The 17818-nt window shown below is 37.4% G+C and overlaps 1 protein-coding gene across 4 annotated transcripts in view; it reads left to right on the top strand.

The window, feature by feature from the left end:
• The window catches only part of MCCC1 (methylcrotonyl-CoA carboxylase subunit 1), a 91628-nt gene that overhangs the window by 32060 nt on the left and 41750 nt on the right, over positions 1–17818 (top strand). For all 4 annotated transcript variants that reach the window (XM_077161157.1, XM_077161158.1, XM_077161159.1 and 1 more), the window contains 4 exons: positions 8598–8719; positions 9413–9560; positions 9645–9766; positions 15158–15269. In XM_077161157.1, coding sequence (XP_077017272.1) covers positions 8598–8719; positions 9413–9560; positions 9645–9766; positions 15158–15269 — 504 coding nt within the window. The remainder of the gene's footprint in view (positions 1–8597; positions 8720–9412; positions 9561–9644; positions 9767–15157; positions 15270–17818) is intronic.

The following is a 17818-nucleotide window of genomic DNA, read 5'->3' as shown; positions in this document are numbered from 1 at the left end:
ATTGATCACTAGCACTTCAAACTAAATTTATTTTAACATTTGTTCCCCTATTTTTTATTTTTATTCCATATGTTCTACTCATCTGTTGACGAGGTAGATAAAAGGAGCATCAGACACAAGATTTTCACAATCACACAATCACATTGTGAAAGCTATATCATTATACATCATCATCAAGAAACATGGCTACTGTAACACAGCTCTACATTTTCAGGCAGTTCCCTCCAGCCTCTCTATTACATCTTGAATAACAAGGTGATATCTACTTAATGCGTAAGAATAACCTCCAGGATAACCTTTTGACTCTGTTTGGAATCTCTCAGCCATTGACACTTTGTCTCATTTCACTCTTCCCCCTTTTGGTCGAGAAGGTTTTCTCAATCCCTTGATGCTGAGTCTCAGCTCATTCTTGGGTTTTTCTCAATCCCTTGATGCTGAGTCTCAGCTCATTCTAGGATTTCTGTCCCACGTTGCCAGGAAGGTCCACACCCCTGGGAGTCATGTCCCACATAGACAGGGAGAGGGCGGTGAGTTTGCTTGTTGTGTTGGTTGGAGACAAAGGCCACATCTGAGCAACAAAAGAGGTTCTCTTGGGGGTGACTCTGAGGACTAATTTTAAGTAGGCTTAACCTATCCTTTGTGGGGTTAAGTTTCATATGAACAAACCCCAAGACTGGGGTTCAGCCTATAACTTTGTTTGTCCACACTGCTTGGGAGAATATCAAGAATTCAACTTGGGGAGGTTGAATTTTACCCTGTTCTCACCATTCCCCGAAGGGGACTTTGCAAATACTTTTCCACTCACTGATCAAATCACTGTGGGATTCATCGGGGCATCACTCTGGACAAACCAACAAAATCTCATGTCCTACCCAAGGTTCCATGTACTTAGGTTGTTCAACCAAGCTATCTACATAAGTTGTATTAGGAAATGCACTAGTCAAAATATAAATTTTGTACCAAATAAACATTTTTTTCTTTAGTCTCACATATAAGGTGAGATTTTAAAATATTAATCACCATCTATTTTCAGCACCCTGCAGTAGTGACATTCCTTTGTTCTTCCTCATGCACATTTTTAAAATTTGTACGTTTAGTCACTATTATTACTTTACGCATTCCTAGATTATACCATCTCAATCTTTATCATCTATTTTTCTGATTTAATTTGTGCTCCCAGCCCTTCTCCCTCTGTCATTCTCACATTCAGCTTCATTCAGTGTTTTACCATAATTGTATTACAGTTAGGTAGCATTGTGCTGTCCATTTCTGAGTTTTTATATTCAGTCCTGTTGCACAATCTGTATCCCTTCAACTCCAATTATCCAATATCTTACCCTATTTCTATCTCCTGATGGTCTCTGTTACCAACAAAGTATTCCAAGTTTATTCACTAATGTCAGTTCATATCAGTGAGACCATACAGTATTTGTCCTTTTGGTTCTGGCTAATCTCACTCAGCATAATGTCCTTAAGGTACATCCATGTTGTTACATACGTCATAACTTTATTCTGTCTTACAGCTACATAATATTCCATAGTATGTATATACCACATTTTGTTTAGCCACTTGTCTATTGTTGGACATTTTGACTGTTTCCATCTGTTTGCAACTGTAAATAATGCTGCTATAAACATTGGTGTGCAAATGTCTGTTTGTGTCCTTGCCCTCAGGTCCTTTGAGTAGATACCTAGCAATGGTATTGCCGGGTCATATGCCAATTCTATATTCAGCTTTTTGAGGAACCGCCAGACTGCCTTTCACAGCGATTGTACCATTTGACATTCCCACCAACAGTGAATAAGTGTGCCTCTTTCTCCACATCCTTTCCAGCACTTGTCATTTTCTGTTTTATTGATGATGGCCATTCTGGTGGGTGTGAGATGGAATCTCATTGTGGTATTAATTTGCATTTCTCTAATGGCCAGGGAAGTTGAGCATCTCTTCGTGTGCCTTTTGGCCATTTGTATTTCCTCTACTGAGAAGTGTCCATTCAAATCTTTTTCCCATTTTGTAATTGGATTGGCTGTCTTTTCATTTTGAGTTGAACAATCTCTTTATAAATTCTGGATATTATACCTTTATTGATATGTCATTTCCAAATATTGTCACCCATTGTGTAGGTTGTCTTTTTACTTTCTTGATGAGCTTCTTTGATGTGCAAAAGTGTTTAATTTTGAGGAGTTCCCATTTATTTGTTTCTTTCTTCAATGCTCTTGCTTTGGATATAAGGTCTATAAAGCTGCCTCCAAGTATAAGTTTTCTAAGATATTTCCCTACATTTTCTTCTAACAGTTTTATGGTCTTAGATCTAATGTTTAGGTCTTTGATCCATTTTGACTTAACTTTTGTATAGGGTGTGACATATGGGCCCTCTTTCATTCCTTTGCGTATGGATATCCAGTTCTCTAGGCACAATTTATTGAAGAGACTGTTCTGTCCCAGGTGAATTGGCTTGACTGCCTTATGAAAGATCAGTTGTCCATAGATGAGAGGGTCTATATCTAAACACTCTATTCAATTCCATTGGTCAATATATCTGTCTTTAGGCCAGTACCATGCTGTTTTGATCACTTTAGCTTCATAATATGCCTTAAAGTCACGTAGCATGAGACCTCCGACTCCTTTTTTTTTCGCAAGATACTTTCAGCTATTCGGGGCACCCTGCCCTTCCAGATAAATTTGCTTATTGGTTTTTCTATTTCTGAAAAGTATGTTGTTGGGATTTTAATTGGTATTGCATTGAATCTGTAAATCAATTTAGGTAGAATTGACATCTTAACTATATTTAGTCTTCCAGTACATGAACACAGTATGCCCTTCCATCTATTTAGGTCTTCTGTGATTTCTTTTATCAATTTATTGTAGTTTTCTTTGTATAGGTTTTTTTGTCTCTTTAGTTAAATTTATTCCTAAATATTTTATTCTTTTGGTTGCAATTTTAAATGGAATTTGTTTCTTGATTTCCCCTTCAGATTGTTCATTACTAGTTTATAGAAACACTACAGATTTTTGAATGTTGATCTTGTAGCCTGCCACTTTGCTGTACTCATTTATTAGTTCTAGTAGTTTTGCTGTGGATTTTTTTTTTGGGTTTTCAATGTATAGTATCATGTCATCTGCAAACAGTGAGAGTTTTACTTTTTCGTTTCCAATTTTGATGCTTTGTATTTCTTTTTCTTGTCTAATTGTCTGGCTAGACCTTCCAACACAATGTTGAATAACAGTAGTGATAGTGGACATCCTTGTCTTGTTCCTAATCTTAGGAGGATAGTTTTCAGTTTTTCCCCATTGAGGATGATGTTAGCTATGGATTTTTCATATATTCCCTTTATCATTTTAAGAGAGTTCCCTTCTATTCCTATTCTTTGAAGTGTTTTCAACAGGAAAGTATGTTGAATTTTGTCAAATGCCTTTTCTGCATCAATCAAGATGTGGTTTTTCTGCTTTGATTTGTGGATATGGTGTATTACATTAATTGATTTTCTTATGTTGAACCATCCTTTCATATCTGGGATGAATCCTACTTGGTCATAATGTATAATTCTTTTAATGTGTTGCTGAATTTGATTTGCTAGAGTTTTGTTGAGGATTTTTGCACCTATTTTCACTAGAGATTGGTCTATAGTTTTCTTTTTTTGTAATGTATTTGTCTGGCTTTGGTATGAGGGTGATGTTGGCTTTGTAGAATGAGTTAGGTAACTTTCCCTCCTCTTCAATGTTTTTGAAGACTTTGAACAGAAATGGTACTAATTCTGTCTGGAATGTTTGGTAGAATTCACATGTGAACCCATCAGGTCCTGGACTTTTATTTTGGGGGACCTTCTTAATGACTGATTCACTTTCCTTATTTGTGATTGGTTTGTTGAGGTCATCTGTTTCTTCTTGAGTCAAAGTTGGTTGTTCATGCCTTTCTAGGAAGTTGTCTGTTTCATCTACATTGTTGTATTTATTAGCACAAAGTTGTTCATAGTATCCTGTCATTACTTCCTTTATTTCTGTGAGGTCAGTGGTTATGTCTCCTCTTCCATTTCTGATCTTATTGCACCTCTTACTTCTTTTTGTTAATCTTGCTAAGGGTCCATCAATCTTACTGATTTTCTCATAAAACCAACTTCTGTTTTTATTGATTTTCTCAATTGTTTTCATGCTCTCAATTTAATTTATTTCTGCTCTAATATTCATTATTTTTTCCTTTTGCTTGCTTTGGGCTTAGTTTACTGTTCTTTCTCTACTTCTTCCAAGTGGATAGTTAATTCCTCAATTTTTGCCCTTTTTCTTTTTTGATATAGATATTTAGGGCAATCAATTTCCCTCTTAGCACTGCCTTTGCTGTGTCCCGTAAGTTTTGATATGTTGTGTTTTCATTTTCATTTTCCTCAAGATATTTACTGACTTCCCTTGCAATTTGTTCCTTGACCCACTGGGTGTTTAAGAGTGTGTTGTTTAGCCTCCACATATTTGTGAGTTTTCTGGCACTCTGCCTAGGATTTATTTCCAACTTAATTCCTTTATGATCTGAGAAAGTGTTTTTTATTATTTCAATATTCTTAAATTTATTGAGACTTGTTTTGTGACCCAGTATATGGTCTATCCTTGAGAATGATCCATGAGCACTTGAGAAAAGGGTGTATCCTTTGTCTAGATGTTCTGTCCATTGATGAGCCTGGTGAATTGAAGTCTCCAACTATTATGGTAGATATGTCTATTTCTCTTTTCAGTGTTTGCCTCATGTATTTTGGAGCATTCTGGCTCAGTGCATAAATATTTATGATTGTTATGTCTTCTTGTTGAATTGTTCCTTTTATTAATACATACCCGTTCTTTGCCTTTTAACTGGTTCACCTTTGAAATCTACTTTGTTGGATATTAATATAGCTACTCTTGCTCTTTTCTGATTGTTATTTGCATGAAATATCTTTTCCCAACCTTTCATTCTCAACCTATGTTTATCCTTGGGTCTAAGATGCGTTTCCTATAGACAGCATATAGATGGGTCCTGTTTTTTAATCCATTCTGCCAGTCTTTATCTTTTGATTGGGGAGTTTAATGCATTAGCATTTAGTGTTATTATTCTTAGGTAGTATTTTCTTCTCCCATTTTCCCTTTTGGATTTTATATGTCATATTTAATTTTCCTTGTTTTTGCCTTTACTCATAGTCTTCCTTAGTACACTCTTCTCCACACCTCTCTCTTCTGTCTTTTTTTGTCTGTCTCTAGAACTCCTTTTATTATTTCTTGCAGAACTGGTCTCTTGGTCACAAATTCTCTCAGTGATTTTTTACCTGAAAATGTTTTAATTTCTACCTCATTTTTGAAGGACAATTTTGCTGGATATAGAATTCTTGGTTGGCAGTTGTTCTCTTTTAGTAATTTAAATATATCATCCCACTGTCTTTTCACCTCCATGGTTTCTGCTGAGAAATCTACGCATGGTCTTATTGGGCTTCCCTTGAATGTGATGGGTTGCTTTTCTCTTGCTGCTTTCAAGATTCTCTCTTTCTGTTTGACCTCTGATATTCTGATTAGTAAGTGTCTTGAAGTACATCTATTTGGATCTATTTTCTTTGGGGTACGCTGCACTTCTTGGACCTGTAATTTTAAGTCTTTAATAAGAGTTGGAAAATTTTCAGTGATTATTTCCTCCATTAGTTTTTCCCTCATTTTCCCTTCTCTTCTCCTTCTGGGATACCCACTGCACATATATTCGTGCGCTTCATATTGTCATTCACTTCCCTGAGTCCCTAACTCATAGTTGTCCATTCTTTTCCCTATATTTTCATTTTCTCATCAGATTTCAGATAGTCCATTCTCCAGTTCACTAATCCTATGTCCTGCCTCTCAAAATCTATCATTGTAGGTTTCCATTGTTTTTTTCATCTCTTCTACTGTGCCTTTCATTCCCATAAGTTCTGTGGGGTTTTTTTTCAAACTTTCAATTTCTTCTTTTTTTCATTCCTTGCCTCCTTTATATCCCCCCTCAATTCATTGATTTGATTTTGATGAGGTTTTCCATGTCTGTTTGTATATTCTGAATTAATTGTTTCAACTCCTGTATCTCACTTGAATTGTTGATTTGTTCCTTTGACTGGGCCATATCTTCAATTTTCCTCCTGTGATTTGCTATTTTTTGCTGGCATCTAGGCATTTAATTACCTTAATTAGTTTATTATGGAGATTTTTTCACTTCCTTTACCTAACGTTTTCTTGCTGGATGAATTTTTTGTTAGTCTGTTCTTTGACATTCAGTTCAGCTTTTTCTGGACCTCTATCTTAGGTTTGTTTAACAGAGGAGAATTTTTCAGCCCTTGTTTTCTTGTTTCTTGCCCTGCCTGCAGGGTGCCTTTCCTCCCCCACCCTTAGGAGCGTCTCCTTAGGTATTATAGACCCCAGCTGGATTTTCCCAGACCAAAGAGTCATCTGCATCGATTTTCCCTGAGAGTGAGACCCAGCAGGTTGAAAGACTTTCCTGTGAAGTCTCTGGACTCTGTTTTTCTTATCCTGCCCAGTATGAGGCACTTGTCTGCCTACAGGTCCCACCAGCATAAGATGATGGGGGTACCTTTAACTTTGGCAGACTCTCCCTGCTGGGGGCATGGTGGAGTCAAAGGAGAGGTTGTAGGCTGGCTTTAATGGCTTCAAATTACCAAGCCCTGAGATCTGAATTTCTTGAGAGAGGGATTCCACATGAGTTGTGCCTCACCCCTCCCCTGGGGAAGGCACAGGTTCCAGACGAACTGTCAAAACAAGCTTGTTTCTGCCTATGCCTGGGGCAGTTTCAGCCTGAGAAGCCCTGCCTCTGTATCCAAAGGCAGTCAAACCTCTGTAGAAACACAGCCACAAAAACCGCTGTTTCCCTTTTTTTCTTTTTCGGTCAGCCCTGCCCCCTCAGCGCAGGGGCAAAAAATCAGCGACCTCTGCTTTGACCAGGTTCACCTGAGCTGGGGGCCTATTTTTAGTAGCCAGAATTTGTGAATTAATTCCACAATTGGCATTTGATTGGGCTCAGACCCTGCTGCTGATAAAGTCCCTTTCCTTTCCCCTCTGGGATGCAGCCTGTGGGGGAGGGACACTGGCTGCCTTGGCTTTGGGAACTCATGGTTCTCTGGTGGCTTTCAGCTGGTACAACTGTTCCAGACTGGGGTACACTGTGTCGATCTGTAGATTTAGTCCAGCCTTTATCAAATCTTCAATGGCTGTTTTTTGCAGAAATTTACAAGCTGGCCCTACATTAGCCAAAGGATCTGGAAGAGCTAAAACAATTTTGAAAAACACTAATAAATTTGTAGGATTTATACTATCTAACTTTAAAATGCACAGTAAAGCTACAGTAACCAAGACAGTGTAATATTGGTATAAAGATAAATATATAGGTTAGTGGAACAGAATAAACAGGCTAAAAATAAAGTCACACATATGGTCAACTCACTTTTGAATAAAGGTGCTAAAGTAATCAAATGGGGAAGTGTTAGTTTCTTCAACAAATGGTTCTGGGATAATTGCATATATATGCATATGCCAAAAAATGAATTTAGAGTTTAGATCATAGACCCTTACCTCATCTTTACATAAAAAATAGTTAGAAATGTAGCATAGACTAAATGTAAGAGCTTAAAGTATAAGCTCAATCTATAAAACTTCTGCAAGAAAATGTTGTAGAAATTCTTTGTGATCTTGGGTTAGACAAAGATTTCTTAGATTTAATAGCATAAGCAAGACCCATAAAAGAAAAAAAAATTGATAAATTGGACTTCCTCATAATTTTAAACTTGTTCATTGGAAGAACCCAAGTGTGCTTCTAAGCAGTAGTGGGGTAGTGATTTTACAGCATATGTGCTAAGTTATCCAAGTCCCCTCCACCTTTTTCTTTATTCTGTTTGCTATAGATTTCCTGTTTCCTTCTTCCTGAGTCTCTGTATTTGCTCTTAGAAATCTTGCTCTCCTTCTGAGTCACTGATGTTTCTCATTTGTGTCCTAGGAAGTCAAATAAGCAAATTTGTTAAAAAAAATTTTGAGTAACTAACTAGGCTAATGTCTGAAGGGTTCCTTTTTCACTAGAGCATATATAGATTTTCACACCTCGTCTTTCACATCCATTTCTGCTGTTTTCTTGCCTGTTTTCTCAGCCTCGTTGTGAAAGCCAGGCAGATGGGGTAGCATGCAGATGAGGGCGGTGCTGTGGTCTGCTGTTCTTTGCTGACGGGGTAGCATGCAGATGAGGGTGGTGCTGTGGTCTGCTGTTCTTTGCTGATCTTGTCCTGGCCTTGGTGCCATGCCGGCAACTCTGGACCAGCTTCTCATGAGCACAGAGCACACAAGCCCCTGCCACTTCAGGCACTTCACTCTCTCTCACAAATATTTCTGGACATCCTGCCCTAGTGGCAATATTATTTTAAATTAGAGCACATAGATTCTCCCAGTTTGTGTAAGTTTCAGAGCTTCAGCATGAATGGACTTCACGTACTCCTTTGAAATGTATTCTCATGGGGACTGTAGTGAGCCTGTTGCCAAAGCAGGCAGAGCACAGAAGCTGCTTCCCCTGCTTCACAGCATCCCCAACTTTGCAGTAAGTTGTCCTTTCATCTCTCCCTTTTAGGCTATCCATCCAGGATACGGTTTTCTCTCAGAAAACACAGAATTTGCCGAACTGTGTAAGCAAGAGGGAATTATTTTTATAGGTCCTCCTTCATCTGCAATTAGAGACATGGGTATAAAGAGGTATGAGTTTTTATCTTTAAAATGTAATTGCATGAAGGGTAATTGAAATGGTTTGTTTTACCTATAATAGGCATTTTAAGTATGCTCTTTTGTTGGCATAGGCAAAGTTGTTAATCTGCCACAGAGGGAAATCCAGTCAGTTTCAGAAAATATTTTATAATTATTTCTAATCAATATATGGATTAGATTTTTAGGATAAAAACAAGGTGGGGTGAGCCCTACTACATCAAAAACTGGATTGAGGAAAACTAGCTAATGGACAGTTTTATATTTGTTTTTAAATTTATCGTCCCCAGCGCTGGTCCTTTCTTTAAGTATGGAATGTTTTCTTTAAAAAATTACATTGTGAGACAAAGAAATAGGGGAGATAAAGGGCAGAAATTGGGTATATTGAGATGCTGTGGGTTGGTGGGGGAGGGGGTATGGGATATATGAGTGTTTCTTTTTATTTCTTTTTCTGAAGTGATGCATATGTTCTAGAAGTGGTCATGGTGAGGAATGCAGCTGTATGATGATATTGTGAGCCATCAATTGTATGGTATGATTGGAGTGTATATGTGTGAATGTTTTGCAATACAAATATTTTTTTTAATTCCATTGTGTCTGTAGACTGGGGCCTATAGAAACACTGCTAGGTTTCTCTTATATTAAATAACTTATCACCCTGGTGCATCTCATTCCTTTTTCCCCAAGCACGTCCAAATCCATCATGGCTGCTGCTGGAGTCCCGGTGGTGGACGGTTACCACGGTGTTGACCAGTCGGACCGATGGCTGCAGGAGCAGGCGGGCAGGATTGGCTACCCTGTCCTCGTTAAGGCCGTGCGTGGCGCAGGGGGCAAAGTGAGATCACGGGCACATACATGCTGACTTGGGGTGGGTTTCATGTGGTTTCTGTTATAGTCATAACCATCTTTTCTGTCTTAGGGCATGAGGATAGTGTCTTCAGAAAAAGAATTTCAAGAGAAGTTGGAATCAGCACGGAGAGAGGCTAAAAAGTCTTTCAACGATGATGCTGTGCTGATAGAGAAGTTTCTGGACAGGCCAAGGTGAGATAACCTTTTATTTTTAACTCAGATTTTCTAAATTATAAAAATAACACATGGGCGGGCCATGGTGGCTCAGCAGGCCGAGATCTCGCCTGCCATGCTGGAGACCTGGGTTTGATTCCTGGTGCCTGCCCAGGCAAAAATAATAATAATAATAATAATAATAATAATAATAATAATAACAATAATAATAATAATAATAATAATAATAATACACATTATATAAAATTCGAATAGTTCCCCAATCCCACCCCAAAGGTAACCATGATTATGGGATGGTGTGCAATCTTCCAGGCATTTTCTATGTGCGTAGACATAATAGAACAGGTAGCAGGATCTTCTGTGCTAATGCTATATCATAATTTAGAGCTGCCTCATTCTTTTTATTGGAGGCCTCATGGTTCCATGATACTGATGTACCATTAACTTATTCAGTCAGTTATTTTCATTGAAATTCATACTTTTCCAGTTAACAAAAAACACATAATAAATTAAGCTATATTTTCTCAGAACTCTAGTAAGCATCAGTTGAGATGTTCAGAAAATGGGAAATTACCTAAATTAAACTGTAATGATAAGTTGTATGTTATAATAATGGTAGCAGCTAATGCTTCTATAGTACCGCTCATGTGCCAGATTCTAAGAATTTTACAGAATCAGGCTGTCCTTCTAGTTCTAATCTAGTTCCTAAGATAGCCCTGTTAGGTGGGCACTATTCTTGTGCAGCTGAGGATACTCCATGGCTGGTGGTTGTGTGATGTGCCTGAGGTCTGCAGCCTGCTAAACTGGGATTCCATCCCAGCAGCTTGACTGTGAAGCCCACACCCTGAGCCGCTGCATGTACTGCTCTCTAGGTACCACTATAGAAAGGCCCTGGGATTTCTAAATTTTTTTCTGGAACTTCATTTTCATGCCTGTTGCTTAAAATAAGAGATTGATTATAAAGTTTTCTCTCACATAGATTTTGTGGTCATCTTTTTTTTTTTTTCAATTTAACTTATAATTCAAGTGACTTTATAAAGGACAATTCATTTGAGAATTACGGCCAGCAAAGGATTTACCATAAAGATAATGAACTGATGCTTCAGGCCCTTCTCTTTCCAACACCCTGTACCTAAGTCTGTTTTGAAAACACTTCAAAGAATAGGAATAGAAGGGTACTTTCTTAAAATGATAAAGGGAATATATGAAAATCCACAGCTAACATCATCCTCAATGGGGAAAAACTGAAAACTATCCCCCTAAGATTAGGAACAAGACAAGGATGTCCACTATCACCACTGCTATTCATCATTGTGTTGGAAGTTCTAGCCAGAGCAGTTACACAAGAAAAAGGAATACAAGGCATCAAAATTGAAAAGGCAGAAGTAAAACTCTCACTGTTTGTAGTTGATATGATACTATATATCGAAAACCCAAACAAAATCCACAGCAAAACTACGAGAGCTAATAAATGAGTACAGCAAAGTGGCAGGTTATAAGATCAACACTCAAAAATCTGTAGTGTTTCTATACACTAGTAATGAACAATCTGAGGGGGAAATCAAGAAACAAATTCCATTTACAATTGCAACCAAAAGAATAAAATATTCAGGAATAAATTTAACTAAAGAGACAAAAGACCTATACAAACAAAACTACAAGAAATTGTCAAAAGAAATCACAGAAGACCTAAATAAATGGAAGTGCATACCATGTTCATCGATTGGAAGACTCAATATAGTAAAGATGTCAATTCTACCTAAATTGATTTACAGATTCAATGCAATACCAATTAAAATCCCAACAACTTACTTTTCAGAAATAGAAAAAACAATAACCAAATTTATCTGGAAGGGCAAGGTGCCCCGAATATCTAAAAGTATCCTGAGAAAGAAAATGAAGTCGGAGGTCTCACGCTACCAGACTTTAAAGCGTATTATCAGGCTACAGTGCTCAAAACAGCATTGTACTGGCATAAAGATACACTGACCAATGGAATAGAATATAATGTTCAAATATAGACCCTCTCATCTATGGACATTTGATCTTTGATAAGGCAGTCAAGCCAACTCACCTGGGACAGAACAGTCTCTTCAATAAATGGTGCCTAGAGAACTGGATATCCATATGCAAAAGAATGAAAGAGGACCATATCTTACACCCTATACAAAAGTTAACTCAAAATGAATCAAAGATCTAAACGTTAGGTCTAATACCATAAAACAGTTAGAGGAAAATGTAGGGAAATACCTTGTAAAACTTATACTTGGAGGCGGTTTTATAGACCTTACACCCAAAGCAAGAGCACTGAAGAAAGAAAGAAAGAAATGGGAACTCCTCAAAATTAAACACTTTTGCACATCAAATAACTTCATTAAGAAAGTAAAAAGACAGCCTACACAATGGGAGACAATATTTTGAAACAATATATCAGATAAAGGTCTAGTATCCAGAATATATACAGAGATTGTTAACTCAACAACAAAAACACAACCCAATTACAAAATGGGCAAAAGACTTGAACAGACGCTTCTCAGGAGAGAAAATACAAATGTCCAAAAGGCATATGAAGAGATGCTCAACTTCCCTGGCTATTAGAGAAATGCAAATCAAAACCACAATGAGATATCATCTCATACCCACCAGAATGGCCATTATCAATAAAACAGAAAATGACAAGGCTGGAGAGGATGTGGAAAAGGGGGTACATTTATCCACTGATGGTGAGAATGTCAAATGGTACAACCACTGTGGAAGGCAGTTTGGCAGTTCCTCAGGAACCTAAATATAGAATTGCCTTAAGACCCAGCAGTACCATTGCTAAGTATCTACTCAGAGGATATAAGGGCAATGACACAAACAGACATTTGCACACCAATGTTTATAGCCGCATTATTTACGGTTGTGAAGAGATGGAGACAGCCAAAATGTCCATCAGCAGAAAAATGGCTAAACAAGCTGTGGTATATACATACGATGGAATAATATGCAGCCGCAAGACAGATTAAAATTATGAAGTATGTAACAACATGTATGGACCTTAAGGACATTATGCTGAGTGAGATTAGTCAGAAACAAAAGGATAAATACTGTATGATCTACTAATATGAACTGACATTAGTGAATAAACTTGGAGAATTTCATTGGTAACAGAGACCATCAGGAGATAGAAATAAGGTAAGGTATTGAGTAATTGGAGCTGAAGAGATACAGATTGTGCAATAGGGCTGACTATGAAAACTCAGAAATGGACAGTACAATACTACCTAACTGTAGTACAATTATGTTAAAACACTGAATGATGCTGAATGTGAGAATGATAGAGGGAGGAGGGCTGGGGATACAAATTAAATCAGAAAGAAAGATAGATGAAAAGACTGAGATGGCATTATCTAGGAATGCCTAGAGTGTATAATGTTAGTGACTAAATGTACAAAATTTTAAAAATGTTTGTGTATGAGGAAGAACAAAGGAATGTTACTGGGTGTTGAAAATAGATGGTAATTAATATTTTTAAATTTCAAGTTGTGTGTGAGACTAAAGCAAAAAATGTTTATTTGGTACAAAATTTATATTTTAACTAGTGCATCTCCTAAGATTACTTATGTAGACAGCTTAATTGAACACCATAAGTACATGGAACCTTGAGTAGGGCGTGAGATTTTGTTGGTTTGCCCAGAGTGATGCCCCAATAAATCCCAGAGTGATTTGAACAGTGAATAAAAAAGTATTTGCAAAGTCCCCTTCAGGGAATGATGAGAAAGGGGGAAAATTCAACTTCCCCAAGTTGAATTCTTGATATTCTCACAAGCAGTGCGGACAATCAAAGCTATAGGCTGAGCCCCCAATCTTGGGGTTTGTTCATATGAAACTTGACCCTGCAAAGGATAGGTCAGGCCTACTTAAAATTAGTCCTAAGAGTTACCCCCAAGAGAACCTCTTTTGTTGCTCAGATGTGGCCTCTCTCTCCAGCCAACACAACAAGCAAACTCACCACCCTCATGTCTACATGGGACATGACTCCCAGGGGTGTGGACCTTCCTGGCAACATGGGACAGAAATCCTGGAATGAGCTGACACTCAGAATCAACGAATTGAGAAAACCTTCTCAACCAAAAGAGGGAAGAGTGAAATGAGACAAGACAAAATGTCAATGTCTGAGAGATTCCAAACAGAGTCAAGAGGTTATCCTGGAGGTTTTTCTTGCGCATTAAGTACATATCATCTTGTTAATCAAGATGTAGTGGAGAGGCTGGAGGGAACTGCCTGAAAATGTGGAGCTATGTTTCAGTAGCCATGTTTCTTGAAGATGATTGTATAATGATATAGCTTTCACAATGTGACTGTTTGATTGTGAAAACCTTGTGTCTAATGCTCCTTTTATCTACCTTATCAACAGGTGAGTAAAACATATGGAATTCATCTTTAGATGAATAATAGGGGAAGAAATGTTAAAATAAATTTAGAGTGAAATGCTGGTGATCGATAAGGGGAGAGGTGGGGGGTATGGTATGTATGAATCTTTTTCTGTTTTCTTTTGGTTACTTTTTCTGAATAGATGTAAATGTTCTGAGAAATAATCATGATGATGAATATGCAACTATGTGATGATATTGTGAATTACCGATTATGTAGAATGGAATGATCAAAAGTTAAGAGTGTTTGTGTTTGTTGTTATATGTTTTTAATTTAAAAATTAATTTAAAAATGTAAAAAAAAAAAAATCCCTGAACAATGTGCAGATCTTTTGACCCAGCAATTATGTCTTAAGGAGTTTTTTCCAAAGGAAACAGCTAGAACTAATAGTCAGAAATTAGAGTCAAATTATTGACATTAGAAACACAAGTAATAAAAAGCAAGTTACAAAATTTTTGGAAGTATAGCCCTAATTACCTATTTTTAACATATATATGTATAGAAAAAGACTAAAAGAGTATACATTAAAATATAAGCAAGAATTTAATGAAAATACAGGTGATTTAAAATTATTTCTTTTTGCTTTTCATAATTTCCTTTCTTTTTGTTTTTTTTGCATGGGCGAGGTACCGGGGAGCAGCATGGCAGGCAAGAACTCTGCCTGCTGAGCCACCATGGTCCACCCTTCTTTTTTTTTTTTAATCCCTTTAAATGAGTTTCTTCTGTATTCTGTTCTAATTCAGAAAGTAATGTTTTTTTCTTTCTTCAACATTCATCCCCCAAATGGAAAGTTTTTGTTTGAGGTTTTACATGAGTAATGATAACTTGGTTTCTAAGTTTAGAATGTCCGTGTTTGGGTGAATTATCACATCTTACTTAAAGACAATAAAAATGGAAGCATCCTGGTCATCTTGGCCAGCAGTTTGGCTGAATGAGTGTGATATTTATCACCCTTGCCAAAGGATATTAACATGTGTGTGTGTGCCTTAATAGGCATGTTGAAGTTCAGGTGTTTGGTGATCACCATGGCAATGTTGTACACCTGTTTGAAAGGGACTGCAGTGTTCAGAGGAGACACCAGAAGATCATCGAGGAGGCCCCCGGGGTAAGACCTCCTAAGGAGATGTGTGAGCTCTTCGTACATGTGACCCTCTTTCACTCACTTCCCCTCAGAATGTCCTGGAATGGCAGGGCTGGGTCTGGGGAGGCATTCAGGCTCGACTTCCCAACCCAGGGCATGGGCTCATGCTCCTTCCGGGTGGGACCTAGGAGATCTGCTCTGCCTAGCTCTCTGACTTGCACTGAGCAGCTGTAAGGTGAGGCTGCATTAAGTTTTAAATTGGAATTACCTAAAATGGTCCAGCTAACTGAATGTAATTCTTTTTTTTCTTTAATAAAGAATTTGTAGATTTACAGAAGTCATGTAAAAAAACTACAACATTCCTTTATACTATGTTACTGTTGAGAGTTTGCATTAGTGTATTACCTTTGTTAGAATTGATGAGAGAATATCAAAATAGTGCTACTAAGTATATTCCAATTTATATTAGGTGTATTTTCCCCATATACCACCTCATTAGTGTTATAATTCATGAAAGGACATGCTTATACTATTAACCTCAGTCCATCATCCACAGCAGGGTTCACTATGTTATACTGTCCCATGCTTTATCCTCTAACTTTCATTCCACTAACATGCATGACCCAAAACTTTCCCTTTCAACCATATTCACACACATAATACAGCACTGTTAATTATACTTGGTAATGTGCTGCCATCCACCATCATCCATTTCCTAACCTTTACAATCAACCTAAATAGAAATTTTCTACAAATTTAGCATCAACTCCCCATTCTCTAACCCCAGTTTATCCCCTGGTAATCTATATTATGGATTCTAAAATTTATGAGTTTGTTTATTATAATTAGTTCAAATCAGTGAGTTCATGCAATACTTCTGTATACTTGTCTTCTGTATCTGACTTATTTTGCTCAGCATAGTGTCCTCAAGGTTCATCCATGTTGTCACATGAGTCAGAATTTCATTCCTCCTTACGGCTAATATTCCATCATATGTACATCCCACATTTGGTTTATCCATTCAACAGTTGATGGACCCTTGAGTTGTTTCCATTTTTTTGGCAATTGTGAATTATACTGCTATGAGCATCAGTGAGCAGCTATGTATTTGAGTCCCTGCTTTTTATTTTTCTGGCTATGTATACCTAGTAGTAGTGAGATTGCTGCATCATATTGTAATTTTCTACTTAGCTTCCTGAGGAAGTGTCAGTGGCTGCACTATTTTACATTCCCATCAGCAGTGAATGAGTTACAATTTCTCCACATCCTCTCCGGCACTTCTAATTTTCTGATTTTTTTAATAGTAGCTGTTCTAGTGGGTATGAAATGATATCTCATTGTGGTTTTGACTTGCATTCCCCTTATAGCTAGTGATGTTGAGCATCTATTCCTGTGCTTTTTAGCCATTTGCATATCCTCTTTGGGGAAATGTCTATTCAAGGCTTTTGCCCATTTGTAAGTTGTTTGTCTTTTTATTGTTGAGTTGTAGGATTTCTTTTTATGTTTTGGATTATTAGACCCTTATTGGATATGTGGTTTCCAAATATTTTCTGTCATCGAGTAGGTTGGTGATTTAGTTTGCTAAAGCTTTTGAAATACAGATTCCATAAGTTGGGCTAGCTTTTAACAATGGGCATTTATTAGCTTACAGGCTTACAGATTTGAGGCTGTAAAAATGTCCAAATCAAGACATCAAGACAATACCTGGGCTCCTCTGTCTTATGGAGACTTGGCAGCATCTGCTGGTCTCTCCCTTCTCTTCTTGGCTTCATTGCCTTCAGCCTCTTGCTTCCATGGCTTTCCCTATCAACTTCTGTGGCTTTCTCTCTATTTCTTTCTCTGAATTTCATCCTCTTATAAAGGACTCCAGTAAGAGGATAAAGATCCACTCGGGGCATGCCTCAACTGAAATAATCTAATAAAAAGTCCCATGCCCAAATCTACATGCTCAGGAATGGATTAGCTTTAAAAACATGATCTTCTAGGGTCTGTAAAGCTTCAAACCATCATAATTGTCTTTTCACTTTCATGACAAAGTCCTTTTTTTTGATATTTTTATTGTAAACTTTAACAAACAAACATGCAAACATTCTATACGTGGTGTACAATCGGTGGCTCAAAATAATCATCACATAGTTGTGTTTCATCACCATGATCATTTTTTTGACTATTTGCATCTGTCCAGCAAAAGAAATAAAAAAGAAAAACCTCATACATGCCATACCCCTTACCCCTCCCTCTCATTGACCGCTAATATTTCAGTCTACTCAATTTATTTTAACCTTTGTTCGCCCTATTGTTTGTTTATTTTTTATCCATATTTTTTTACTCATCTGTCCATACCCTAAATAAAAGGAGCATTAGATAAGGTTTTATTTTATTTTATTTTTTTGCATGGGCAGGCACTGGGAATCAAACCCAGATCTCCAGCATGGCAGATATGAGAGCTCTGCCTGCTGAGCCAGCATCATCCACCCTAAGACACAGGGTCTTCACAATCACACAGTCACATTGTAAAAGCTATATCATTACACAAACGTCTTTAAGAATCAAGGCTACTGGAACACAGCTCT

The sequence above is a fragment of the Tamandua tetradactyla genome, chromosome 5 (assembly GCF_023851605.1).
Source record: "Tamandua tetradactyla isolate mTamTet1 chromosome 5, mTamTet1.pri, whole genome shotgun sequence".
In the NCBI taxonomy this organism is placed as follows: Eukaryota; Metazoa; Chordata; class Mammalia; order Pilosa; family Myrmecophagidae; genus Tamandua; species Tamandua tetradactyla.
Note: the sequence above shows the minus strand (reverse complement) of the source record. Positions and strands in the feature narration are given on the sequence as shown.